We start from the raw sequence: 27,004 nt of genomic DNA, 5'->3' as shown, positions 1-27,004 counted from the left end.
GGCAGTCTTTCACAGCCGGCCAAACACGTCCCCGCTGACCAGACGATGTGCCTGCGACCCAGAATTCTCCACCAAGACCAAAGTCATGAACTGACACCAGTACAGAGACGAACTACGAGGCCCAGTCCCCACGGAGAAATCACACACTCACATGAACATTACGCAATTTAGCTGAAGACTCAGACTTCTGTGACACTGAAGGCTTTGAAAGCCACAAACCCACGTCTGTGGCAACTTCCACTCTCACTGACCTCTGGGGTGCAGGAGGCCCAGGCCCAGGGGTCACACAGTTCTGTGCCGAGCTATCCTCCCAGACTGGCCAACCACCCGGGCAAGCGGCATCATGGTGACACAGCACAAGCCACAGAGGGCCCCGCCGGGTCTGCACCGCCAGCAGCTGGAGGACCACAGTCACGGCCCAGCGGTACCCATGTGGGGAGCCTGCCCCCCGACATGTTCAGGGAACGGAGTGCTTGGCCATCAGGGGGTAGGCAGCCGTGGCCTCCCTTCCTGTCTGTGGCCCCACTGGTCTTCCTCTCAGCAGGTCCCCCTTAGTGGGTCAGTTTCTGCAGTTAAAACAATCACCTATTTTTTGGCCCGTAACCCTGGGAGGAGAGCTGTCCTTCGGTTCATCTTATCCTGGTCCCATGACCACCAAGCTTCTGATCATTATCCCACAGGCACAGCCTGAGCCCCACTTCCAGCAAGCCTGGGCTGAACATGGCAGCAAGGCGGCTGCCCATACCCTGGGGACTCGCCTTTGGTACTCAGCATGGTTCTCGTGGCCTGGGGTCACTCTTGGACAGCAAGGGGTGCACTTCCCAGGCAAGCACAGGCCTGGCACAGCAGGCTATGCCTGACCCCGCCAGCTTTCTCTAAGGCATGTTCCATGGGTCTGCTAAAGAGTTTCTGATGCTGGTTTGATATTTGGGTTTTGATCACTGTAACCAATGGTGTGGTCTGGTAAATAAATAAATAGACAGTAAGGAAAGAGTACAATGTCAGTACAGGTGAAAACATCTCCGAGAAACTTACAGAGAGAGAATATCAGTGTGGAAAACACGGAGCCTTGAAACTATGCAAAAATAATCAAAAAATAAAGAGCAACCCAGATCTACCTCGAGTTGTCAGACTGGGGATGAGGGCTCCTGGGGGCAGTGGCAAGCACAGTGGGCCTGCTTCCCAAGGGTGCTCTGGTCTGTGGCAGCTGATGCTCTTCCTGAAGTCACCTCTCCATCCCTCCCTCTGCCCCACCTATCACCCCCAGGACCTTTTGTCTTTCCTAGCCGCAACTCTCCTACCTTACCTATTAACCTTCCTCCACCTTCTCTCAAAAGTCCAATCACACCATAAAGGAGACAGTGACAAGGTACAAAAAGCCAAATGGTTAACCCAGCATCCTTTAAATGCTCATTAATGTAAAACCAGTGCCTTTCTTCAGAGCATCTCTCTGCCTCACAGTGCATTTTGCATGTACTTGGGTCCTGTTTTTATTAATGATACCTCCCCACATTTGTGCAAAATGTTCTATTTCTTTGAATTCCTTCTCATTGTCATCAACATCTGTCCGCCCTGGTTCTGCAGCTGCCCTGAACCTTTGGGCCTCGGATTTCTCATAGGGCATGAGACTGGGACAGGGGAGACACAGGGCCCTACCTGAAATAGCTCCATGTCCTGACGCAGAAGCGCCCAGAGGCCCACCTGCCCTCCAGGCCAAAACAGCACTACCAACGTCGGCAGAGGGTTCTGGCCTCAGGGATCTTCGGACACTCCTTCTCTTGGCTTGGAGGAACCCACACAATGTGTGTTGGCATCAAGACAGAAAGGAGTAGGGTGGGTGCCAGGGGATGGGCTGGCTGAAATGGGGAGTCAGTGTTAAATGGGTACTGGTTTCAGTTTTGCAAGACAGAAAATTCTGGAGATGAAGCCAGGCACGGTGGCTCATGCCTATAATCCCAGCACTTTGGGAGGCCGAGGAAGGTGGATCGCCTGAGGTCAGGAGTTAGAGACCATCCTGGCAATATGGTGAAACCCCACCTCTACTAAAAACATAAAAATTAGCCGGGCATGGTGGCACACACCTGTACTCCCAGCTACTTGGGAGGCTGAGGCACGAGAATCACTTGAACCCAGGAGACGGAGGTTGCAGTGAGCTGAGATCGTGTCACAGTACTCCAGCCTAGGAGATAGAGTGAGACTAAGTCTCAAAAAATAAAAAGAAAAGAATCAAAACACAGAAACATTCTGGTGATGGGTGGTGATGATGGGTGCAGAACACTGTGAACCCACTAACATTGCTCAACTACGCACTCACAAACGACACCAACTAACATCACTCAACTGCGCACTCACAAATGGCACCAACATGGTTCAACTGCACACTCACAAACAGCACCAACGTCGCTCAACTGCGTGCTCACAAACAGCACCAACCAACATCACTCAACTGCGCGCTCACAAATGGCGCCAACATCGCTCAACTGCGCGCTCACAAACGGCGCCAACGTCACTCAACTGCACATTGACAAACAGCACCGTCACTCAACTGCGCGCTCACAAACGGCACCAACTAACATCACTCAACTGCGCGCTCACAAACGGCACCAACTAACATCGCTCAACTGCGCGCTCACAAACGGCACCAACTAACATCACTCAACTGCGCGCTCACAAACGGCGCCAACAGCACTCAACTGCGCGCTCACAAACGACGCCAACATCGCTCAACTGCGTGCTCACAAATGGCACCAACATCACTCAACTGCGCGCTCACAAACGGAACCAACTAACATCACTCAACTGCGCACTCATAAACGGCGCCAACGTCACTCAACTGCGCGCTCACAAACGGCGCCAACGTCACTCAACTGCGCGCTCACAAACGGAACCAACTAACATCACTCAACTGCACGCTCATAAACGGCGCCAATGTCGCTCAACTGCGCGCTCACAAACGGCGCCGTTGCTCAACTGCGCGCTCACAAACGGCGCCAACGTCACTCAACTGCGTGCTCACAAACGGCGCCAACGGCGCTCAACTGTGCGCTCACAAACGGCACCAACTAACATCACTCAACTGCGTGCTCAAAAACGGCACCAACATTGCTCAACTGCGCACTCACAAACAGCAGACATGGGAAACCTTAAGTGACATATTTTCATCACAGGAAACCGTGTAGTTGGGTCAAAACAATATTTATTCTACAGGCAGAAGGGATTTCTCCTTCCCTAGTGAAAAGTTGGTGATTTTACTGTCCTGAGTGGGGAACCATCCACCAAAATAAACAGAAGGCCTGGCCCTACTTATTATCCAGAGAATATGATGACAATTTCTCTGTAATTTATACCTCTGCTCCTCCATATCAGCCAAATAAACTGTATATGGATTTTAAAAAGAGAAAATATTATACATATTTTCGTTTTGTCAATTCAAACAATGCCCATAACGCTTCGGGATGAGTGCAGTAGATGCCCTTTAAAATGGACCTCTCCTCTGGGCTTCCAGCAGCGGCCATGATTCTTTTAAATACACCACCAAAGTCATACTCAGACAAAAAAATTTATCATCTCTAGACTGCTTAACCAGCAAAACTGTTCCAGCTTGCAAACACAGATGACACTTCATGCAAGCAAACTAATTTCCTTGGACACAATTTGTCAAAAAGAAAAGAGAAAAAGAAGAAAACTCCTATTGACATGTTAGGCTAAAGTGACTTTAAGAGTTTGTAATAATAGACGCAGATGGGGACCCCACATTGGGAACATTTTATTGCTTATATTTTAAATTCAGGAACTTCATAAATCCAGAACATGCTTCTCACCCTCAGATATTAAGGCTAAAAATGCAACCATAAAGTTGTTTGTCAATTTCTTCTCCAGAAGACAATTTACTGCTGACGGTATTATGTCTAAGCATATGGATCTGCAGGCAATAAAAATCTGGAGGGCTCTTGAAAACTCTGATGCAAAAAATGAGAGGATATCACATGATTAATTATGCCTTTAATACGAGATTCTAGGAGATGGTCTGATAAAGTTAGGGGAGAAAAGCTGCAAAACTGAAGAATGGAAGGAAATGGATCAACCATTCTGAGGGAGGAACCTCGTCCTTATTCCAACACAGTGCTTCCAACAGGCACCAAGGAGACAGGGCATTCACTGATGTCAACACGCTGAAATCTGTCCACACACTCACATTTCTTTCCTTCAACATATTTGCCAAACTTAGTAAGTAAATGAAGTTTAACAAAGAAACCAGCTATTTATGACATCAATTATAGAAAATGCCACAACAGGTCAACTTCTAGAGACCCGAGGCCAGGCCCCGACCCATTCTCGGTGCTCCCACCTTCAGCCCATTTTCATGCCTCCCAGGCTCCCGCAGGGCCTGGACCTGGAGGTCCTCTGCCTCCTCTCCTAGCCTGGTCTCCAGGGTCTCTTTGCCCTCATGGTCCTTGCATTTATTTGCGTTCATGTCAAAGCTACCTCCCCAGCCCCTCCTGAAAGCTGCAAGTGGGACTGATGCCTCTCCCCACTGCCCCCAGCACCCTGCACAGCCCACAGGCAAAGCAGACGCCAGGCTGCCTGCAGGACCAGCCAACAAGGAGGCTTTCAGCACCGCTTCTTGTGAGAATGGTGTCACGGTCTCAAAATATTATTTTCAATAAAAGTTTTGTTTACCTAGAGAAGATTTAAACACACCAAAAACTTTGAAGGAAATAAGTGGCCCAGTTTTCTTTTTAATAAAAGCAGTGCTGGGTTGTACAATAACTCTTCCAAACAGAGCCACTGAACAGGATAAAATAAAGATCAGAAAGCTCAGTATTTTTCCAGGTGATTTTTAGAAAGGAAAAACCACTATTTGGAGGAGGTCACTTTTGGGGTATCTGTGATAATTCAGAAGAATGATAATTTCTTTTTCCCTAGTTTCAGGAACATATATTTTTAGTGGCAGAAATATTAAAGTAGGACAGAATGTCTTAAAATGTACATATACAAACACCTACTTATACACAGCATTTTTCTATGAGGGATGAACAAGGGAAAGAGTCAGCATACCCCAAACCTTGTATTTTCCTACTATAATGGGTTAAGTCTTAAAAACATGTTTCTCCTCATAATTGCATCCTTCTAGGACTGTTTATACTACACTTTTAGCTTGTCTAAACACCCTGGCAGAAAACTCTGTGGTTGGAATCTGCATACTCCACACACAAAAAGCCCTTGCCTGGCGACCACGTGCCAACCTTTGGCTGGCAAGAGACCTCACCAGACGACGCATCAGCTTCTTGGGAACAAGAACAAGTGTTGCCTCCCATAGCTGTGCTCTCAGCCCTGTCCTTCTCCAGCCCCACCTGACCAGTGCAAATTTGTTTAGAAGATGCCTCTAGAACAAGCAGAAGGCTTGCTTTAGTAGCTGAAGGCTTAAATTGCTGTTCTGCCAGAAGCCGTGAACACTCCCCAGTGTTACTCGAAGGGAATGCAGACAGAGAGCATTTTCTAAATGCTTCACCCGCCCCAGCCAACCAAGGACGGGAGGATAGCTTTCTGGAAGAACGCACAGGAAAAGCAGCTTTGAAAGCAGTAGTGTGGATACCACCAAGAACAATCACTACAAGAAAATGGTAATCCCCCGCCCCATCCAGCCCCCAGCACACACGATGAGCTTGTATTCTGCCAATGGACACCGGAAATTAAAGCAACTGCCAGGTCGGCAGAAGGATCAATGTTCTCCAGAACCACTCCACGAACCTGCAGGTGTACTGAAGTTATACAGTACACAAGCCTTTCTACTTACAAATATTTGCATGTGTATGTTTTGTGCATGTGGATCAGATGGGGTAGGAGAGGAAACGGGGGAGGTGAGTCTCTTGCTGATGTGTATGGACAGAGAGACTGGGGTTCTCAGAGAGGTCCTCAGTGAAACCAGAGATGACCCCATGAGAGAAGAGGTGGGTAAACATCCCCAGCAGGCTGCACAGACACAGTGAAATCAAGACACAGGACACTGCGGAACAAAGCTAGACCTCCTCTCGACAGCCTTTGAGTTGTAACTATGATTTCGGTTCTACTTAGAGAGCATGGCCCAGTCTAGAGGGAAATTGAAGAAATGTCCTTGTCAGAAGAACACTACTGCAGTGTGATAAACTGTTTCTGCAGAGGACATTCTCTCCCTCCTGTCCACCCCAACCCTGACACAGAGCTCCAAGAACAAATCTAGAACTTGGGGTGTTTGGGGTGAAGGAGACTCACCTCTGGCTCAGTGTCCCCGTGAGCCACCCCCATGTTCTATTTGATTCACTTTGTTTTGTGATGGAACCATTTCCAGTTCAGACATATGCTGAGCAAACAGCACTTAGCTGGCATCCCGAAGTCAGACTAATCAAACATAGCATGTCGGTCTCAAAGCAGCCCAGGTGCCAAGGAATTCTTATGCTCAGGGCCTGAAGAAGACTTGATGTCAGTGTTCCACCCGCTGCGCTCTGCCACGGAGAGGCGAGGTGCTCCTCGCCGGGAAGCTCCGGGCAATCTGGGCGCAATACCCACCTCTCTCCTTCCAGCCTCCTGGCTCCATTCTCTCTCTGTCCTTCTTCGTTTTTTTCTCAGTCTCCGTTAGTAGCTCTTCATGGCCACCCACCTGTTAAACTGTTCCTCCAGGTCCTTCATTTCTTTTCCTGAGGTTCTTCTTTGCTCGCCTAGTCCTGGGAGGAAGCACCACCCTGTCAGATGCCCAACAGGGGGCTTGCAGCCTCTTAACTGCCTCCTTCTGCTACCCCTCCACGCCCCTACACCCTGTCAGTGGCCAGGGCCTGCTGGTTCACCACCCAACGATGCCCTAACTTGGTCAGCCCCATTCAGCTCTGTGACCGGTCACCTAGGCTCGGGCCCCTGCCAGCTGCTGTCTTGAGGAATTCACCAATCTCGAGGTGTGGAACAGCCCACTTCCCTGTCTGCCCCTGCCTACCCCTGCCTGCCCCTGAGCTGGGCTTGGGCTGCAGGTGGGGCTGCACATTCCGGCCCCTCCCCAACCCCATGCAAGGCCTGCCATCCGGTCTGACACAGAGCAGGGCCTTCGTAAGTTTAGAGAATGAGTGCATAAATGACAGAAGCTCACTGAATCCTAAACGTATTCACAATGTTTTTATCGCAAAAAGACCCACTTCCGTTACTTGTAGAGCAACTGGAAATAAAAATTCTGGATGAATCTGCCAAAAGACAATGCTTCAGTTCAATTCAAAAATTAAACTCATTTAACCTTTAACTCAATTTAAATTCTGAACCGATCAGCATGTAAGAGCTACCCTGTACATTAATATCAAGAAGCTGATCTAATTACTGATACAATTTTACATTTAACAAACCAAGTATACTGTGGGAGTTTAGAGCTTAAATGACATGAACACTTTTAAAACAAAAACTGAAAACTATTCATTAGTTGCAGACAGTTTAAGTATCAGAAAATATTACTTAAAGACATAGGAAAAAGAGAAAAGCATTCCAGAAATCAAATTTCAGAGTATGAGAGGTGTGTGCCGGCAGTTTGTAATAGGAGAGGGAGGCTGGCCTGAGATGCAACGGCATCCTGAGGATGGCGTCCACAGACGTGGCCCTGAGTAACTACCACCACCATTCTTGTTTCGTCTCAGCTTTTTCTCCTCTAAAACAGCACATCACCGTCCAACGAGCTCTAAGACCAGCGCGTATGCGAGCTCAGGTCGTAACTTTACAATGACTCCATGTGTGCGGCAGGCGAGTGGTATCACCAGGACAAACCCAGTGCTGAGCCTGAACTTCCCAATCTGACATTACTTGGAGGACACTGGCCCTAAGACTCCAGGACAGCACTGACTTGAGTTCCCACTGACCAAGTCCCAACCAGGACGGTCTCAGAGGCTCCCTCAACTGCACACAAGAGTCATAGAGGATTTCACAGGAGAACAATGGTCACCCCCAGAGTGGCAGTCTCTAGTGCAAGTTCAGCTAAGTAGAGGGAATACCCACTTCTTCCCCCAAGTCTTCCCCAGGCCCCTGTAACCCACCATCCCTCACCCCATCTGCATTTCTCTTATTGATAAAGGGACATCGATGCCAACAACTTCACAGAGGGGTCCTGAGGATGAAGTACAGTGACGGAAGGACACCTCCTCCCACCAGGCCAGACAGACGAAGCAGGGGCTGTTCCACAGGTGCCAGTCCCTCCAAGTCCCCACTTCCTTGGCATCTGCCTGACCCCTGGCCACGCCACTTCTTCTGGGAGAAACAGAGACTCCAGGAGGAAACGGAAATGGCCTCTGAGATGTTTTTGTGGGATACTGTCAGAAATGCCACACTTGGCGTTTCTCACAGGGGTTCATTGAGCCTCATTTCCCATACAATGTGGACAAGCCCATTCACCAGCTTTTCAAGACCACAACTGATTAGAAGCAGCAAACCGCCATGAGGTGAGGGGACCGAAAGGCAGGCAACGCAAGCCCAGCGCAGACATGGGGCTGGGGCCGGGGTCCGCAGGGCCAGACTCTTCACAACAGATGTTGATCAGCAGGAGGGGCGTGGCCCACCCATGCAGCAGGGCAGTGAGGGCCAGGGCCCAACTCCACAGGGCGCCAGGGCCATCAAGAAGGGCACCCTCATCTTGGCCAATCCCATCAGGGTTGGCTGTTGCAAGATTACGAATCCTAGACAGGATTTTGTGTACGGGGCCACACCCAAACCCCACAAGCCTCTAAGCTGGGCCCAAGGCCATGCTGGGGCTTCCTGAGGGTGAAAGCCACAGTCTGAAGACAACCTGGAAATACCAGGGATTTGAGCCAAGAAGTGGCCTTCCTGAAACCTGAACAGACGCCGATGCTGCCTGTGGCGGCAACATGCCTATCCAGTGGCTGCCACTTCCGGGATATTTCCTCCCCTGGCCTGCAAGTCATACGATGTAATTCTTGATGAGAACTGGATTGTGCCAAGGTTCCATGTTTCCTCCTCATGAAAACAGAGAAAGGCTCTCTGTGGCCACATAAAGGAGAGAGGGGCATGATCTCTCTGGAAAAGCTGCCCTCCCTTCATAAACAGAGCCGAACAGAGGTGAAGCCCAAGGACTCTTAAATGGAAACTTATTGTTAAGAGCAGGGGATTTAAGGGGTTTTAACATGCCAGAGAGGCAGAAACATCCACCTCTCTCTGCTTGAAGTTAACCCATTTACCTGTTACTCTAAAGTGCTCTTTTATTCCAAATGTTGGAAACTTAAAAAATCTTTCGCTCTGACAGTTTGGCTCATATTCTGAACTCAGATATTTGTAGCTATTAAACCATTCTTTTCTTCCTTCCAAGAGGTTCCTGGCAGACTTAAAATTAAATGAACCAGTTTGCTTCTGACTCATGGACACAGGCACACACATTCGCCATCTCTGTCTCCTTGTAACACAGTTACAAAATTGACAAAAATAAAACTTTTGCATTGCTTTTTTTTTTTTTCCTTAGATGAGTCCAGAACATAAGGACCCTAAATCTCAGTGACACTTGTTTAAATACTGTCCACCTGGCTGCCACCACTGTCTACTCTGCCCCCAGGCCAGCACAGAACCAGCTGCAGGGAGAAAAACGTCAAGAGCACAGAAGCTGGTGAGTTGTGCATTGTTCAGGTTTGATTTTCTAGATCAGAAACCATACAACAATTGCACAGTGCATCACGGAACCTCGCTCTTCTATGGCCAGGCAGCACTGTCCTGGGGTGGACGGGCCGGTGCTCCACAGCCTGGGATTCTCGGCAGTGCTGTAGAGAGGAGCTCTGACCTGCCCTTTCAGCTGCCAATCAGAGGAGCACAGCAAACTTTATCATTCACAACTCAGAAGGCTCAGTGTGCAGAGCCTGTCTCCTATCACGCAATGGCAGGGTTTTCACGCCATACGCTCACTTAAAAGCATATTACGCTGCCTCCCTTTACTTTACTAAGGTCCAAGAGCTGCCACTTCACGGGCTGCACTAACACCTCTGCAGGCCCCACGTGCAGCACTGTGTGTCTGGGGGCCAGCAGTCGACCCCCATCGCACCCTCTCATCACAGACCACGAGAATTCATCACAAAGATCTGTGGAGCGGAGAAGAAACACCTTGGCTTCCTGTCTTGTCTCTTTAGCCATCAACCTGAAAGACGAGGCCATTGTCTGGCTTCTAAAGGACAATGCACTATAAATGTTTAGCATGGGGTGAAGTATATGCACAATTTGTGTTATTGATAACATAAGTCACAAGAGGAACTCCCTATCCACCACTGATCATTTACCCCTCTCAGGCAGAAACGGGAGGTGACATCCGTCAGTATGGACAGGCCTCACCGACACGGAATGGCAGAGCCATTCCATGGGTGAGAACAAGGGGTTCCAGGCTCGCCAGGGCATTCAGCCACTCGTTTTTGAAAAACAGACGTTTTCTATAAAGCCAAGGAGCGCCTGGCAAGTTTTCCTCACAGAAACATGCTTATTTGACTCAAGAGACCTCCTTAAGGAACACTCTGTAAAGTAAAATAATTACATTTTTTAAGCACATACAACACAAATCATTATTCCACGGCACTGAGGAAAAGCAATGAGACAGCTGAACTTGCCGCAGGTAAAAGTCCTACAGAGCGCGTTTTTTTGGATGCTATTTTTACTGGGAGTGCTTCTCCGAGCGTTTGTCCTTAAGAACAGTTTCTTCTCCTCCTTGAAAGATCAATTATAATAACGTGAATGCGGCAAGTGTCTGTATTAATTTTCCAATCTGTCAGAAAAAACGAATTCATGAAGTTCCCAGGAAGGTTCTCGTGGCCTTGAGGAACCATCCAACTGGCACCGGTCAGACCGACCTGCACAGAGGGGCCGCGGGGATAACCGGCAGCACGGACACGGCAGGTGCACATACCAAGCCAGCCGGGACCCCATGCACTGCTGAGGGTCGACTGAGTTCCTGAACATATTTAGAGATTAGCGGGAAAGAGGCAAAACGCGGGTCACTTCCTGCTGCAGCTGCCTTCGGGAAGCTCAAAGGCATCTTCATGCTTTCCATGGGGCGTGTTTTGAGGGCAGAACCTCACAGGGCATCCAATGTCATCAGACAATTCCCCTCCCAGGTTCAACACAGAGGCCCTACAGGATACGTTCTCACGTTCCAGAGGGTCTAGGGCCAGGCCAGCCTCGCTGGTGACTGGAGGCCTTATCTGTCCAGCCAGCCAGGTGCTCAGAAGAGGGTCAGGCCCAACCTGCATGCCCCACCCAGCCTCAACCCCAGGGCTGGCTGGGCCAGATGCCAAAAGCAGACCCACAAACCCTGTAAATGGATCCCTACCATGAAGACAGAAAAAGAGCCTCTGCAGTAGAAGACAGTCTGTGTGTAGTCCTCGCATTTTCCCAAATACAAAAAGGTTTACAGTGCTTTAGTTGGATTGGACTCTATCAGCTTTTCCAGTATTACATTCCTATATTTTTCTGAAAAGAGGCTTATGTGGAAAAAACAAAAGAATGAAAAACAAGGGTAAGCCCTTGGTAAGTGAAAGACGAACCCCCTCGGCTCCCCAGCATCCAAGCTCTAGAAGTCCTACTGCTACTATTTTTGGAATCTAAATATGACCCAGGGTGATACGGTCCATTTTTTCAAGTAATCAAATACGGCAATCAACATTATGGAAAACTAAACAGGCCCCAAAATAACATTAGAAAAATAAACACATACCGCCTGGCCCCTCTCATTAGACTGTGGGCACTGCAGGGAATCTGACGAGGTCAGAGCTCTGCAGCCGCGGGAAGATGGCGCGGGGGAGCTGCTCCGCTCTTGCAGAGGCCAAGTGCTCCTGGATGTGATGGCATTCACAGAAACCTGATACTGTCAGGCAGTTATGAAACTAACTTAAAAGCAGCTTATGTTGCTTCTGTTTTGGAAAATATGCCACTTTCCCAACGGATGTGCTTCTCACACACGTTTTTAGGGAGGGAAAGGTAACGAGGCAAGGAAGTCGTTGGTCCCCGTGCGAAGCCACACACAGGTCAATGGACTCACCTGGGGAGCAGGAAACACACTTTGTACAGAAGCACAAATGCAATGTCACTGAAGAAGGCCCAACGGTCAACCTGTAATTTATCTACTAAAGAAAGAAACACCCGTTCCGAGGAAGCAAGGACCACCCTGGGACTCACAGGCACTCGGAAAAGGGTGAGGGCAGGGGCCAGAGCCAGCAGGAAGCTGTCCCAAATCCTGGCAGTCACTGTCACTCAGCAACCAGAGGACAGCAGCCACACAGAGCACCAACGGCTCCGGGGGAGCACCCCGAGGTCAGTGAAGGCAGCACCCAACTCTACTAAACCAGGAAGCTTCACAGAAGACTTCTGACACCAGACCCAGATGGCGTCCACGGTGCATTCATCTCACAATTTGGGGATAAAGTAATACCAATCCAACCCTTACTCTTTCACAAAATAGAAGAGGGAATGCTTCCAAACTGATTTGTCATCAGAATGAGCCTAATTCCAAAACAAGACAAAGGTATTACCACAAAAAGAGAAAAGGATACACCTGGTTTAAAATTCTAAAAATGTATTCTACCAAATTTAAAGAATAAAGGAGAAAGATCACATGACCATGTCAACACATACACGAAAATCATTTGACAAAATTCCCCCCAGTGAGGAAGAAGCCTCTGAAACCCAAAATGGGGAGTAAGCCCTCACGGGTGAAATCCTGCAAGCTCCCCAAGCCAGGAGCCAGGGAAGGACGTCCGTTGCCGACACACTTACTGAAGTCACCCGGGAGGGTTCTGGACAGCTCAATAGAAGGAATTAAAAGCATAAAGATCAGAAAGGAAGATGCATATTGTCTTTACTCAGAGACATCATGAATTTTTATACAGAACCCTAAGCAATCTCAAAACAACCCTGGAACAAACACGTGAGCGAGTCAAGATTCCAGAATGTGAGATCGACACACAAGTCAGTTGTTAGTCAAGATTCCAGAATGTAAGATCGACACACAAGTCAGTTGTTAGTCAAGATTCCAGAATGTAAGATCGACACACAAGTCAGTTGTTAGTCAAGATTCCAGAATGTAAGATCGACACACAAGTCAGTTGTTAGTCAAGACTCCAGAATGTAAGATCGACACACAAGTCAGTTGTTAGTCAAGACTCCAGAATGTAAGATCGACACACAAGTCAGTTGTTAGTCAAGATTCCAGAATGTAAGATCGACACACAAGTCAGTTGTTAGTCAAGATTCCAGAATGTAAGATCAACACACAAGTCAGCTGTTAAACACAAGCAGCAATAAATTAAAAGGTTAAAAAGTTTCAACCTAATTTAGAATACCATCAAGAACAAAGTATTTAGAAATGGAGTTTGCCAGATGAGCAAAGCCTCCAGGCGGAAAAACCATCCAGCGCTGCCGAGGACAATGAAAGAACGTAAACACACACAGATGCCAGTCAAAGCCAGGAACTGACCCCTTCAATACCAAGACGTCAACGTTCCAAAATTGACACCCAGGTTCAATGAACTCCCAATCGAAATCCCGGAAAGAATCACTGCAGAAATTTACACCTGAATTCTAAAAGTACTACGCAAACTTAAGAGACGCAGACGCCAAATGATTTAAAAATAAATAAATTTAGAGGACTCATGGACTCACATTACCTGGCATCAAGATATATCACAAAGCTACCTAACCAGGCCAGCGTGGAACGGGCATAGAACAGGCAAAGGTAGGCTGAACCAAACACAGCAAAACTAGACACAGGCTCACACACCCTTGGTCAAATAATGGTAATTCAATGAAGAAAGGAGACAATTTTTATTTTCCAACAAATGATGCTAGAACAATTAAATAGCTACAGGGAAAAAATAAACTGTGTACCTCACAAAAAGGTAATTCAAAATGGATCACATATCTAAACATAAAAAAAACTACAAAGCTTTTAAAAGAAATTACAGGAGAATGAATTTCAGAAATTACAGTAGGCAAGTATTTCTTATAGAGAACACAAAAAGTCTTAAACATAAGGGAAAAAAAAGACATATCGATTTGTTCAAAATTTAAAACCTCTTCTCATCAAAAGACACTATTAGAAAAACAAAAAAGCAGACCTCCAACCTGTCAGAAAATCATCACAATACGTACATCTGACAAAAGTCTCCTATCCAGAACCACAAATCAGTAACAACAACAAAAACACAAACAAGAAAGCTCTAATTTTAAAATGGGCAAAAGGTGGCCAGGCGCAGGGGCTCACGCCTATAATCCCAGCACTTTGGGAGACCAAGACAGGCAGATCACAAGATCAGGAGTTAGAGACCAGCCTGACCAACATGGTGAAACCCCGTCTCTCCTACAAATACAAAAATTAGCCGGGCATGGTGGCGGGCGCCTGTAATCCCAGCTACTTAGGAGGCTGAGGCAGGAGAACTGCTTGAACCCAGGAGGCGGAGGTTGCAGTGAGCTGAGATTGCACCACTGCACTACAGCCTAGGCGACAGAGCAAGCCTCCATCTCAAAACAATAAAAAATAAAAAATAGGCAAAGGACTTGAGTAGCTATTTCACAAAGAAAACACAGGAATGGCCAAGACTTCATCGGGATAAGTCATCGGCAAAGTGCAAATTAGAACCACAATGAGATAATACTTCATACCAGCCAAAATGGCTAAAATCTGAAAAACTGACACCACCAAGTACTGCCAAGAACATGGAGTAACTGAAACACACACTGCTAGTGGAAATTTAAGATGATACTGCTCTGAAGAAAGTTTTGGCAATTTCTTGTCAAGTTAAACATACATTTGCCATCCAGCCCACCAATTCCACAATCAGGAATTTACTCAGGAGAAATGGAAACAAAAATTCGCAAAGACGACTGACTTAAGGGGGCACGAGGGAACTTTCTGGAATGTTCTGTATCTTGAATGTTCTGTCTTCAGTGGTGGTTATATAGTTGTACGCTTTTGTCAAAAATCACTGAATTGTACACTTGAAATCTTAATTCTTCTATGTAATTTTTACCTAAATTTTAAAAATGATACAATGTTAAACTTAATTGAATATTCATATAGTTTTATACACTATTCTCAAACTTTTAAGTGCTCCCCCCACCAAAACTAACTGTGCACACAAACACTGCTGGCTGCCCCTAAATCCCACTCTTTCCTTACTCACAGTACACCTAATTTTAGCCCAAATATGACACGCCCTCCTTTCTTTCTCCCCTACCTGTGGCTCGGGCCCAGCGCCGTCTCGAAGCACCAGGGAAGGGACCACCATCTGGAGACCCCAAGAGGAAAGCTCAGAGGAGCCCAACTTCCCAGGAGCCATGAAGGCAACAGCCCCAGCGCCCACGGTTTGTCTACAGGTGTGTCTTCAAGAGAGCAATCAGCCAGATCGTATTCAGGATTCAGCATTATTGCAGGGCTGTTGTTACACCTGAACCTGATCCTAACTTGATTCAGAAAGTTCATAAAGTAGAAATTCAAAATTAAGCCTCTTCATCCTATTTGCATAATCCACAACGGGCATTTAACTAAACATATCTTACAATGTTTGTTGTTTTTGTTTTGTTTTCCTTTTTCTTCCCCAAATTCACTTTGTACCTTTACTTTTTCCCAAAAGAAAGAAAACCAACACATAATTTCTATGATTTATTGTGCAACTGAACATGCTAAAAGACAAAATGACATTTTCCCCTACAAATTATTTGGTGCCTGTGATTTTCTGAACACTACAGCCAGATGGTTCTCATAGAAATTGAAAAGAGCGTATTCACATAGTTCAAAGGTTTGCTTATTTTTGGTCTCAAAAAGACTATATTGATTGTAACGTGCAGCTCTACAGGAAAAATCTCGACAGCGGAGGCGAGTGCTGATATTTATGAGTGCACTTGTGCTCATTACGGCTGCCTCTGACAGGGGTCCATTAAAATCAATTTTTATGTTTCTTATGTATTTTCTTTATCTAATGTTCTTGGCATTGTGTTTATTAGCCAGTTAAGAGAAACACCAAGTATAGGAGTGGGTGTTTTTTTCTTCTTGTCAGAAATAACAAGACCTACAATTTTAATAGAATGAACGGAGGAAATTAAATGTTACATTTCAAAGCAAAACATTAAGGAGTGCTTTACATTTTTTGTTTTTGCAGTTAGAGAAATACAGTGGGAGCTGTTCACAAAAAGAGAGACACATACGCTCTTAGAAATGACAAGACCCTAAAGTCATGCTGAAAAGGGGCTTTCGGGTCCTTCCCCCTGGCAGGGCTGTCCTCAGCCACACCCGTGCCAACGGTCTGACCACGGCTTTCAGAGGGCAAATGGGCCTCCTGGTTAAGGAATTCCAGAACATCAAGCAGTCCTAGTGTGAAACTCACCTGGCTGACTCTGGTGGAACAGGGAACCCTGGTCTGGATTTTTTTTTTTTTTAATCAAGATTAATCCTGTATCTCCCTGTCTCTAAATTTCTAGAGACATATGCTGAAGAACCAAAATGTTCACTGCTCATCACCAACCAACTCCTCTGTAAACGTACACATGAATCAAACATCTTGGAGCTACTAATGAAAGGGTATGAAGGGCATGGCCCTGGGTTCATCGGAGGCGGAGGGCTTCTGGGCAACACACAGGGAAGCTGCAAATGCAGGAGCCATCGCAGCACACTGTTTTGAGAGACAGGCTCGTGGCTGCGGTTGCGGGGGTAAGGCTATGTGTTACCCTGTGATCGATGGAAAACAAGCAGTTATCACATATACTCCTCGGCTGCTTCAGCATGCGCAGTATACAGGATCATGCGGGCTCATACTTACTCAGCTTTAGGCGTCCCCTTGCCCAGGAGCTTTATTTCGTGCAGACCCTGCTCACACCCAGACAGCTCCAGCTTCCCCAGAGGGCTGTCCAGCACGGTGCGTTTCATTTCACAGGCCTTGTCCATTTTTCCAAGTACCTAAACAGAAACAATTTTTAAGGCAAAGTGTATATGGAAGAGGCTGGTCGTATATAAAACACAACAGAAGTACTGGTTATTTATGACACAAAATATATTCCAAAGCTTTTTCCTCATTTTTGGAATTATATGACGCGTCATTTTTACAATATGGTTACCGAGAAGACAGAAAATTACCACAATTACCTAGAGCAGCCAACCAATACTACAGTCTCCTGTTATTTCCTAAAATTACTATATCCCGATTCTTCTTGTTTATCTTAAACCAATGTATCATTGAAGGAAGCTGACCTGGTAAGAGCTCCTTTTAAATAATACCCACAAATAAGCTCACTTTGTTTTACTAAAACAATTAATAAAACAACTACCACAGACAATAAATCCCAAAGACAAACTGTTCAATATTTGGAATAAAGTACATTTTAGAATGAAGCTTGTATGCAATGACTTACAGAAAGATTCAACTCAGCACCTACGCCACGACACCTGTGTTAGGAGCCAGCCCGAGAGGATGAGTAATGCGGGGGTAAATTAAATGTGCTCTGGAGAGCACATTTAATTTACATTTAAAGAGATGTACAAGGCTGGGCGCAGTGGCTCATGCCTGTAATCCCAGCACTTTGGAAGGCCGAGACAGGAGGATCACTTGAACTCAGGAGTTGAAACCGGCCTGGGCAACATAGCAAGACCCTGTCCAAAAAGAATCAAAATTAGCTGGGTGTGATAGCACACACCTGTAGTTCCAGCTGCTCAGGAGGCTGAAGAGCAGAGCCTGAGGAATACGGGGGAACACATCCATAGGCTACCTTTACACTTGTACATTTCTTTCTCTCTTATTTTTTAGAGACGGGGGTCTTGCTCTGCTGCTCAGGCTGGAGAGCAGTGGTGTAATTCTAGCTCACTGCAGTCTTGAACCACGGGCTCTAGCGATCCTCCCTCTTCAGCCTCCTCAAGCACTGGGTCTTGCTATTTTAGCTCTGTCCTCTCATCACCACAGGAAGACCCACAGCAGTTCGTGGCTACTCAAGGAAGGCCGTCCTCATGGATCCCATTACACCTGGGTTCTTCCCACTCCAACCCAATCACCAGCTCTCAAAGCTCACTGAGAACAACAAAGCAAGGGCTCCCCACATCAAGGGGCTGGAGCAGGGGCAACAAACTAGAGCCCGTGGGGCAAATCTGACTCACTGCACTTGTCTTTGTAAATAAAGTTTTATTGAGACACAATTGTGTTCATTTATTTACACACAGTCTCCTGCTGCTTCTGTGCTGCAGTGGCAGAGGCAAGCAGTTGTGACAGAGACAGTGTGGCCCTGCAAGCCCAGAACACTGACTCTCTGGCCCTCTACAGATAAGGCCTGATGACCCTTGGAAGGGCTGCTCACTGGAAGGGCCGCTCACTGGCACCTTCCCACTCTGTGCCCACACTGAAGCGGGTCTGAATCCCGCATGCATCTCAAATCTCTGTGCCTTCACTAAAGACCCCCTCCCTGCCTGTCTGCTGGGCACCTTGCTGCCTGGTCTCCTCTCCTGTGAAAGCCTCCACCAGCCCTCCAGCTGATCTTTCCTTTCTGTGTCTTCCACATGCTTCTAAGGCCTCACTTTGGTTCTCTCATCTGTCTTTCCAAGAATGAGGAGAGGGAGGTGCATTTATGTCCCTTAAAGGGAGCAAGGTCGGGCAGCAGACCCCAAACTACACAAGCGTTTTCTAGAAGCATTACTCTCAAGATTCAATCCTAAACCATCACACTCCAGAGCCGCCTCTACAACCTCCTCTTTTCTGTGCAGATTGACAGGGATTTGAACCGGATCCCAATCGATCGCCCCAGGATATGGACACGGTATGTGCCAGAAACCATGTCCCAGCAGAGAGGCTCTGCCCACATCACACTTCAACATCTCACCCTGCAGCCTCCCTGCTGCCTCAAGGGTAAAAACCAGGCTTCCCGGGAGGGCAAAGAGAGCCCTGTGGAAGGAGCCACCTGCCTTCCACTTACCACGTGGCAGAGGCCAGATAAAGGCAGGGGGTGTAAATCATGGCTTTCCGCCCACTGTCCCGTTGCTGTGAGAAGATCACTCTTGGTGCTTCAACTGTTTTTGTCTGTAGGGTAAATCACACCAAATCACAATGTCGGCACGAGTTTAGAGGGAACACATGCAAAGACCAGCCCTCCCAAAGGCTCTGTAGGATTTGGGGATCACAGATGTTCCCACCACGATCAACGTTTTAACTCAATGCCTCTGACCTCATCCCCTGGAGCATGCTGCCTCCGCCTCCGACCTCATCCCCTGGAGCACGCTGCCCCTCTCCCCGGAGTCTCATTCAAAGCATCGCCATCCTGCCCTTGCTTCCAAGGTGATTGCCTCCCCTTCTCCCATCTCCATCATTTCTCAGAGCCACAATCTCAGTCCCCAGCCTCAGCCCTGCCCCTGCTGACATCTCCCACCACCCGGGGCCACTGCTTCTCAGGCAGGGTGCTGGCAGCTCTGCTCGGGACCCCCTGAAGAACAGCACGCATCACACACACAAGGGGCTCATAAAATAGTTGTGGAACTGAATTACCAGTGTGACCACCATCCAGGCCAAGCATCCACGACAGCATTTCCCAAAGTGTGTTCACAGAAGATACTGCTCAGACAACAGGGCTCTAGAGGCAGCGTGAGAAATTGGGATGCTCTCTCGCCGCTTCTTGGAAACTTGCCCTGCACGGTGGTGGGTTAAAGCTTCCAGCAGACTGGCTGTAAAGAGGCCAGCTTAGGTTTTGCTCTCTCAAATGTGGTTCTCCATGGAGCCACATTTGCTGCTCTATCATCCCAGTTCGGGCAAGGCTGCAGGCTGTCAGAGTCGGGAGGCCTGGGCTGAGCTCTGGACTCAGGTGGGGAGCGTGGCCAGCCCCGAGCACCTGCATCAGGCAGCACTCTCAACAGCAGGTGTCAGAAACAAACACGGGCTAATTTAAGCACAAATGCCATTTACTGAAAGCCTACTCCACCACTCAAAGAACTTCTGGGAAGGCTGGAGGAGCAGGCTCAGAAAATAGTAGGAACCAGAACTGGCCACGCTCCAATCACAGCCAAAATCAAGCTTCAGGAAACATCTGTGGGGCACCCAGGCACAGCAGGCATGGCAGCTGGCACTGTTGCCACCGTTGCCCCTGGAAACAGGATGTGGTGGCTATGGCCACCGTTGATTCTCGGCTGCTCTGCCTCTGTGGGACTTGCTCCTGATTTGAGTCCCAGGCAGGAGCCCAGCCCTGGTGCTGATGCCCACTAACATGTGCCAGTGTCCGAGCAGCTGCAGGAAGGGACGGCCTGGGAGAGGAAGGGTTTGCCCATGTCAGTGCCTGAAGCTGCACTGCACACATTCTGACTGGGGAGTGCCCCATGTGGGGACTGCTCAGACCCTAGCTGCTCGCTCCTCTCCCGAGCCTCTATTTTCTCATCAATAAGACCCCTGACTCCTCTACCTGACAGTGCCACTCTGAGGATCTAACCTGAGACGGCCACGGCCCGGGCTTCAGGTACTACACACCGTGAAGGGCTGGAAGGGCTGTCATGCCATTCTGCACAGATCACACCTCGAGTTCACCCCCAATCCAGCATCAGCCAAAGGGGAAGACATTGGAGTGTGCAGACAGGGCCAGGGAGAAGGGCAGGAGCCTGGGAAGGCCACTGGGGGTGAATCCCAGCGAGCTGAAGGAGGGGCATGGGGGATGGGGTGTCCTCCACCTGGAGGAAGGAGCAGGGTGGTGGAGGGCCACAGGCAGCTCAGCCCCGACAGCCTCCCGGGGAGAAGAGTCCTCAAGGTTATCAGGGTCTGGGTCCTGACCACAAGAAGCTAAACTCGGGAGGCCAGTGGCTGGGAATGCAGTGGAGAAGCCTTCCAGCCAAACCTGGTGTGGCCAAGTGAACTGCCTGCCCTGGAATGACCAACTCTGCACCCCAGAGAGCACCTCCACCCAGGAAATGCCGAAGGACCCCAGCTGCTGGTCCAAGGGACCCTAAAGCTCTGGCACATTCCTGATTGTGCCCTGCGGTGCTATCGCCATGACCAGCATCATGGCATGGGCCTCTCATCCAAAGGGCAGGCTGGCCTCAAGCCCTAGGAACCAGCTCCCCTGGCCAGCAAGGGTGGCCTGAAGCCACAGGAACACACTGAATCAATCACAAGCAGGGAGTTGCGGGGACCAGGTCGGCTCCAACCAAATCATTCCAAGAACCAAAAAAAGGCAACCAGTTTATAACTGCAATAAGGAATGAGTTCAGAATCTGACTTCCAAATGAGCAACAGATTCCAGCTCCTGTCCATATCCAATCAGCTGATTATTGAGGTACGTGAAGCCTGCCTCATTTCACCTGAACATGACAATGAGCTGGAACACGCCCCCCCAACCAAGAGCAAACCTCCCACAGAGGCCCGCAGAAATGGAATTGGATACGCTGCTGACACCTGCATACTACCTTTTTTTCCTGTAGACAACCAGAGCATTTGGCACAGTTCTTCTGTGGGCAACAGTAGAAGTTAGTTTAGTGCCGATTCCTGAAATGCAATGGCTGAGGCCTCTACAGGACAGAAGCCCCAGGCCACCGAGCATGGCAGCATCTCTGATGCGATGCCCAGATGCCCAGGACTGACCTAGCAGGTGTGCACATCGGGCCACCAGAGAGGTGGGGGGATGCCTGCAAACTAAATGGGGGCATCACAGACACCAGGAGGGACCTACAAAAGCCAGAAATCAGGCAGTGAGAAAAGTGAGTTTCAATAGCATGAAAACGTGATGGGAGTGAAACCATCGCAACCCAGCCAGGCGGAAGGCTCAACTTAGAAGCCAAGATACCAGACACACAAAGGCTGGCACAGCAGTGGCCTGGACAGCTCACAAGCAGCCATAAAGGCAATGAACCCTCTCCCAACACGCCGCACAGCAATTCCGCCATGCCCCAGACCCGGGAAGAAAGACGTCTGGCTTCAGTGATGAGATCCCATCAGGATCTTCACCAATGCCCAACAACCTCAAGAGAGGGCCATTCAACAGGGGAGGCCAGATCCACAGCCCCAGGAGGGACGCTGGGAAGGGGACTGGCCCACTGAAGACAAAGATTCACTGTCACCCCTGCAACCCTCGCAGCACCCCAGCCTGAGCCCAGAGCCAGCAGGCAACCACACACCCAGGCTAGCATGTGGTGGTCAGAGTGGCAGTTAGGAACCACCCTGCAGGGCTGGGGCCACACTTCGGGGGAGAGTGTGGGCAGCTGGGAGCTTATGGAGAAACTGACATCTACACAGAGAACTGAACTACAGGGACGGGCCGCCAGGCGAGGAGCCACGCAGGCTGGGGTGAAGACACCCGCCACGAGAGCTGGGGGATGAGGACTGGCGTGCCTGGAGAGGCGTGGGGGACACAGCCACGCTCGGGCCCTGAGGCCACCGTGGCCAGGCCCGTCCTGCTGGCTGCCTTTTCCCTGAAAAGCCACAGAGTTTTCAACAAGGGGAGATGCAGCTGGTTTGCATTTCGAGACTCCCTCTGGCAGCTCTGTCGAGACTGGACCAGAACCGAGGTCGACTGTGGAAATAACCCACCGAGAAGTGACGAGAAACCCGACCAGGAGAGAAGCCGAAGGGAGACCAAATAATGGGAAATAAACCACTAACGAACAAGAGTCGTTGGACCGATGCCTCGGCACCCTCTACGCAGGAGCCACTGGACGAAGATGCCGGAAACTGGAAGGAGACAAACGTGATCTCCCAGGGGGGAGAAAAATTACCCACAAAACGTAAATCACACCGAACGGTGCTTGCAACTTTTCCATAAATCTAAGATTATTCTAAAATCAGTTTATTTTTTAAAAAATCAAATAAGGTAGGATGATTTAAACTAATCCTTTTATATCTGCATATTCTCAGTTTTCTATAGTTGGTATGAGTTGACTTTTCAAGGAGAAAAAAAACTGTATTAATATCCAATCTGGGCCAGTCACGGTGGCTCACACCTGTAATCCCAGAATTTTGGCAGGCCGAGGCAGGAGGATCACTTCAGCCCAGGAGTTCCAGACCAGTCTGGGCAATGTGGGAAAACCCCAGCTCTACTAAAAAATACAAAAAAATGAACCAGGCCGGTGGCATGCGCCTGTAGTTCCAGCCACTTGGGAGGCTGAGGCAGGAGGATTGCTTGAGCCCAGGAGGTCAAGGCTGCAGTAAGTCACAATAGTATCACTGCACTCCAGCCTGGGTAACAGAGCAAGACCCTGTCCCCACTAAAAAAAAAAAGAAAGTAAAAAAGGAAAAAGAAAAATAAGAGCTATACAAAGAAATAAAGGGTACCCCAAACTGTGAATACATGGGTCAATATAATATACAAAAAAGCTAATGTGCTGCACTGCTGATGTCAAGTAGAAAAACAATGGCAAACGTTCTCCACTTATTGTGATCGCACCATGTCTTATATAAAACAAACGATGGTTAATGCTTTTCTGAATAAACACTGAGGTGCGAAAAAATTCCGTGAGTTAAAAAAATAAAGATTAGAATAAAATGAAAACACACATAAGTAAATCAGATCACATCTCCCCTTCATTTCCATCTTGATGAGAAAACACTCCCTACGGATATGGCTTAAACCAGGGGGTCCAGTCCGTGGCCTGTTAGGAAACGGGCCACACAGCAGGAGGTGAGCAGCGGTGAGCGAGCATCACTGTCAGGTCAGCGGCAGCATTAAATTCTCATAGGCGTGTGATGCCTGCTGTGAACTGTGCATGGGGGGGATCTGGGTGGGACGCTCCTTGGGAGAATCTAGTGTCTGACGATCTGAGGTGGAACAGTTTCATCCCAAAACCACCCTCCCGATCCCATCTGTGGAAAAATTCATCCTTCCATGAAACTGGTCCCTGGTGCCAACAAAACTGGGGACCCCTAGCCCAAATGGTCCCAAATTTGGTGGGCCACATCTCCTCCTTCCCTGGCGTCAGTCCCCCATGACCCCATCCCACCCACCCACCCGCCCCCTCCGGCCGTGCCCCTCACACTCTAGCCTCCCTCTGGTTTCAGGGCTTCCGCACTACCGCTCTGTCTCCGTCCCAGCCTGCACAGGGGCTGCTGTCACCTCACTCACAACCACGCTCAGACGTCACCTTCTCAGAGAAGCTGCTGAAAACAGTCACCACCCCCACCCCTTCTTTCTCTGCCTTATTTTCCTTACATGACCTGGAATCACGGTGGCATGATTTGCTTACTTGATGTGTCGCCTTCACTAGAATGTAAGCTCCAATACAGGCAGCAAATGTGTCACAACTGTAGCCAATGAGAGAGGAGAAGCCTGCAGAGTTCTTGTTTTCATATGCTTTTTCTAAAGTCAGATGGCACCCCCCTACCCTTCCTTCCTTGACATAGCAGATGTGATGGCAGGAGCTGTGGCAACCACGTAGTGATCATGAGGAAAAGGCCAAGAGCCTTGAGAGACCAGGCCCCAACACTGTAAGTGACTCCACACCAGAGCTCTCCACGCCCCCCCCCCCCCACACCGCAGCTCTCCATGGCCCCCCCACATGGCAGCTCTCCACGGCCCCCCCACACCGCAGCTCTCCACGGCCCCCCCACACCGCAGCTCTCCACGGCCCCCCCCACACTGCAGCTCTCCACGGCCCCCCCCACACCACAGCTCTCCACGCCCCCCCCACACCGCAGCTCTCCACGGCCCCCCCACACCGCAGCTCTCCACGCCCCTCCCCCTACACCGCAGCTCTCCACAGCCTCCCCCCACCGCAGCTCTCCACAGCCACACACCACAGCTCTCCACGGCTGGCTAGGCTTCCCCTTGTGTGGGAACAGGAAAGTTGGGCTTGTTTCAAGTCTATGTTCTGAGGAATTCCTGTTTTTCTTCAACCCGGAGTAGTCTTAGCTGATCTACTGCCGTATCCCCAGCATCCAGAATAACAGGGCCTGGCCCCCACAAGTTCTCAGCAAATATGTGTTGAACAAAAGATCTAATTATATGAATCATGCAATGATAACGAGATAGAAATTCAGAAAGAGAACTCTAGGATTAATGAGAGCCTGTATCAAGGGGTTTGATGTCCTGGGGAGTCCAGGAAGGCTTCCTGGAGGAGGTGCTGAGAGAAGAGGGACAGTGTTGTAGTTTTCTGGGTGGAGAAGGGGAGGAGAGACTAAGGCAGGCAGGCGCGCATAGGCAAAGGCACTGGCGCTGGAAGAAGCACAGAGCGTTAAGGAGCAGAAGGTGGTGGCCAGGTCACCAGGAGGGAGAGGACCTGGCTTTGAGATGAGGCTGCCTCAGCAGCTCCTGGAGCAGTGAGGGCCATGTCCTGGGACGCAAGTCAGAGAAACAAGGGAGAACACGGATTCCAGGCGTGTCAAGGGCAGGGACAGGGAGAGGTGTCTGGAAGGCTGCAGCCACAACCACCAGAGACAGGGAGACAATGTGTGTGCAAGCTCTCTCCGGGCAAATCACAGAATCTGCTCTGGCTACAAGTGTGCTGTGAAAAGAAGAAGAGAAAAAAAGCCAACCACCTACTACACCCAAGCACAAGGTTCACAGCTGCATAAAACAGGGTCTGTCCTAGAAACAGGAATTCCCGGCCCTTCTTCCCTGAAGCCGCCCACTGGAACCTCAGGGAACACACTGGGGCAGAGAGGCCCTCGGCATCCCATCGAAGGAAAGCAGGCAGCCCCAGGGTCCCGTCTAACTCAAACACGCCGGCTTCGATTCTGCAAAACGGAACAATGATGTGGAAGACCCAAATGTTTAGGACTTCCCGAATTGGAACTGTCGGTCCTAAGGGGGCTCCAAAACCCGTAACACGGCATGTGTACATAATGGGACAGCCATGTTGCTGAGAGGACCACAATCTAAGGGGCGACCAGACAGGCAGGTGTCCAGTGGACTCAGTGGTGTCTGCCTCTCAGGCTTGCACAGGGACGACAACATAGCCCACATTTAGGACACCCAAGCAATTCAACAGTCGAGCTTCCTAATGTCCCCCCTTCCCACTCCCGCAAAGCACAAGCCCATGGCCCCACAGCCTGGCAGTGCTCCCAGCACCACCATGGCATCCACCTAAACCACATGAGTGGCTGACGGTAATTGGTGGCAGAAAAAAACTGATTTTTCATGGCTATTTGGAGACCTCTGGAAAAATGAAATGAATTTCATTTCATCTCCCTTTTAACGTGAATGGCGTTTAAATAACAATGTTCTGAATTAAGTAGTTGGCGCCAGAGGCCAGTTCCTGCCATATGAAAAGGAAGAGACCCAGAGACAGAAACTGTCTTCTTTCACCCCTATCGGTAGTTGTTTTCCAGGCCTGCTGCCCCTGTCTAAAAACCATCCTTCCAGGATGATCTTCGCAGCTCTGTCTTTCCCTCTTAACCACCTCCACCGCACAGAAACAGACTAGCCGGGTGTGGTGACGTGCACCTGCAGTCCCACCTATCCAGAGGCGGAGGTGGAAGAATCGCCTGAGTCCTGGAGTTCCAGACCAGCCTGGGCAACATAGTGAGACCACACCTCAAAAACATAAAAACAAAGAGGCTAAAAGGGAGAAATCACCTGCCTCCTTGTAAGCAGTTTACAAACAAGGTAGCCCAGGTCCCCTGTGGCCTGGGCTTTGGGTCTGTGTGAAGTGGGAGATTGGCTGACCTGAGGGAGGAACAGGACCGTGCCTGAATGCCTCACAACCTCCCACAAAGACATTGCAAGATGAAAACTAGCTTTGCAATCTCCCTTCTGAACAGGGAATAAGGGGCATTGGGGAAGCCCCTCTCACCCTCAGGACTCGTGCTCAGCCCACCTCAAAATCAGGCATGAGATAGTATTGTAATTAAAAAAAAAAAAAAAGTATGTGTCAAAACCCTAGAAGAGAGAAAATACTTCATCCCTATCACCTAATCATAAACCTGGCCATGGGAGGGTGGGAGAAGGAGGTGGTGTGGCTGACGCTCACCAAGTATAAAGGGCCCACGGCTCAGAGACCCCACCCGTGGTCCCTGCTGTAACCAGGGGCCTCCCCGCGGATTCAGTTGGGTCATATCCAACACAAGACAGTCAAGTGTGGCTCAGTTCA

At 49.1% G+C, this 27,004-nt stretch overlaps 1 protein-coding gene across 4 annotated transcripts in view; it reads right to left on the bottom strand.

The window, feature by feature from the left end:
• The window catches only part of MGMT (O-6-methylguanine-DNA methyltransferase), a 294,387-nt gene that overhangs the window by 207,328 nt on the left and 60,055 nt on the right, over nucleotides 1–27,004 (bottom strand). For all 4 annotated transcript variants that reach the window (XM_030940954.1, XM_030940953.1, XM_030940955.1 and 1 more), the window contains one exon: nucleotides 16,794–16,930. In XM_030940954.1, coding sequence (XP_030796814.1) covers nucleotides 16,794–16,930 — 137 coding nt within the window. The remainder of the gene's footprint in view (nucleotides 1–16,793; nucleotides 16,931–27,004) is intronic.

Source organism: Rhinopithecus roxellana, chromosome 11, assembly GCF_007565055.1.
Source record: "Rhinopithecus roxellana isolate Shanxi Qingling chromosome 11, ASM756505v1, whole genome shotgun sequence".
NCBI lineage: Eukaryota > Metazoa > Chordata > Mammalia > Primates > Cercopithecidae > Rhinopithecus > Rhinopithecus roxellana.
Note: the sequence above shows the minus strand (reverse complement) of the source record. Positions and strands in the feature narration are given on the sequence as shown.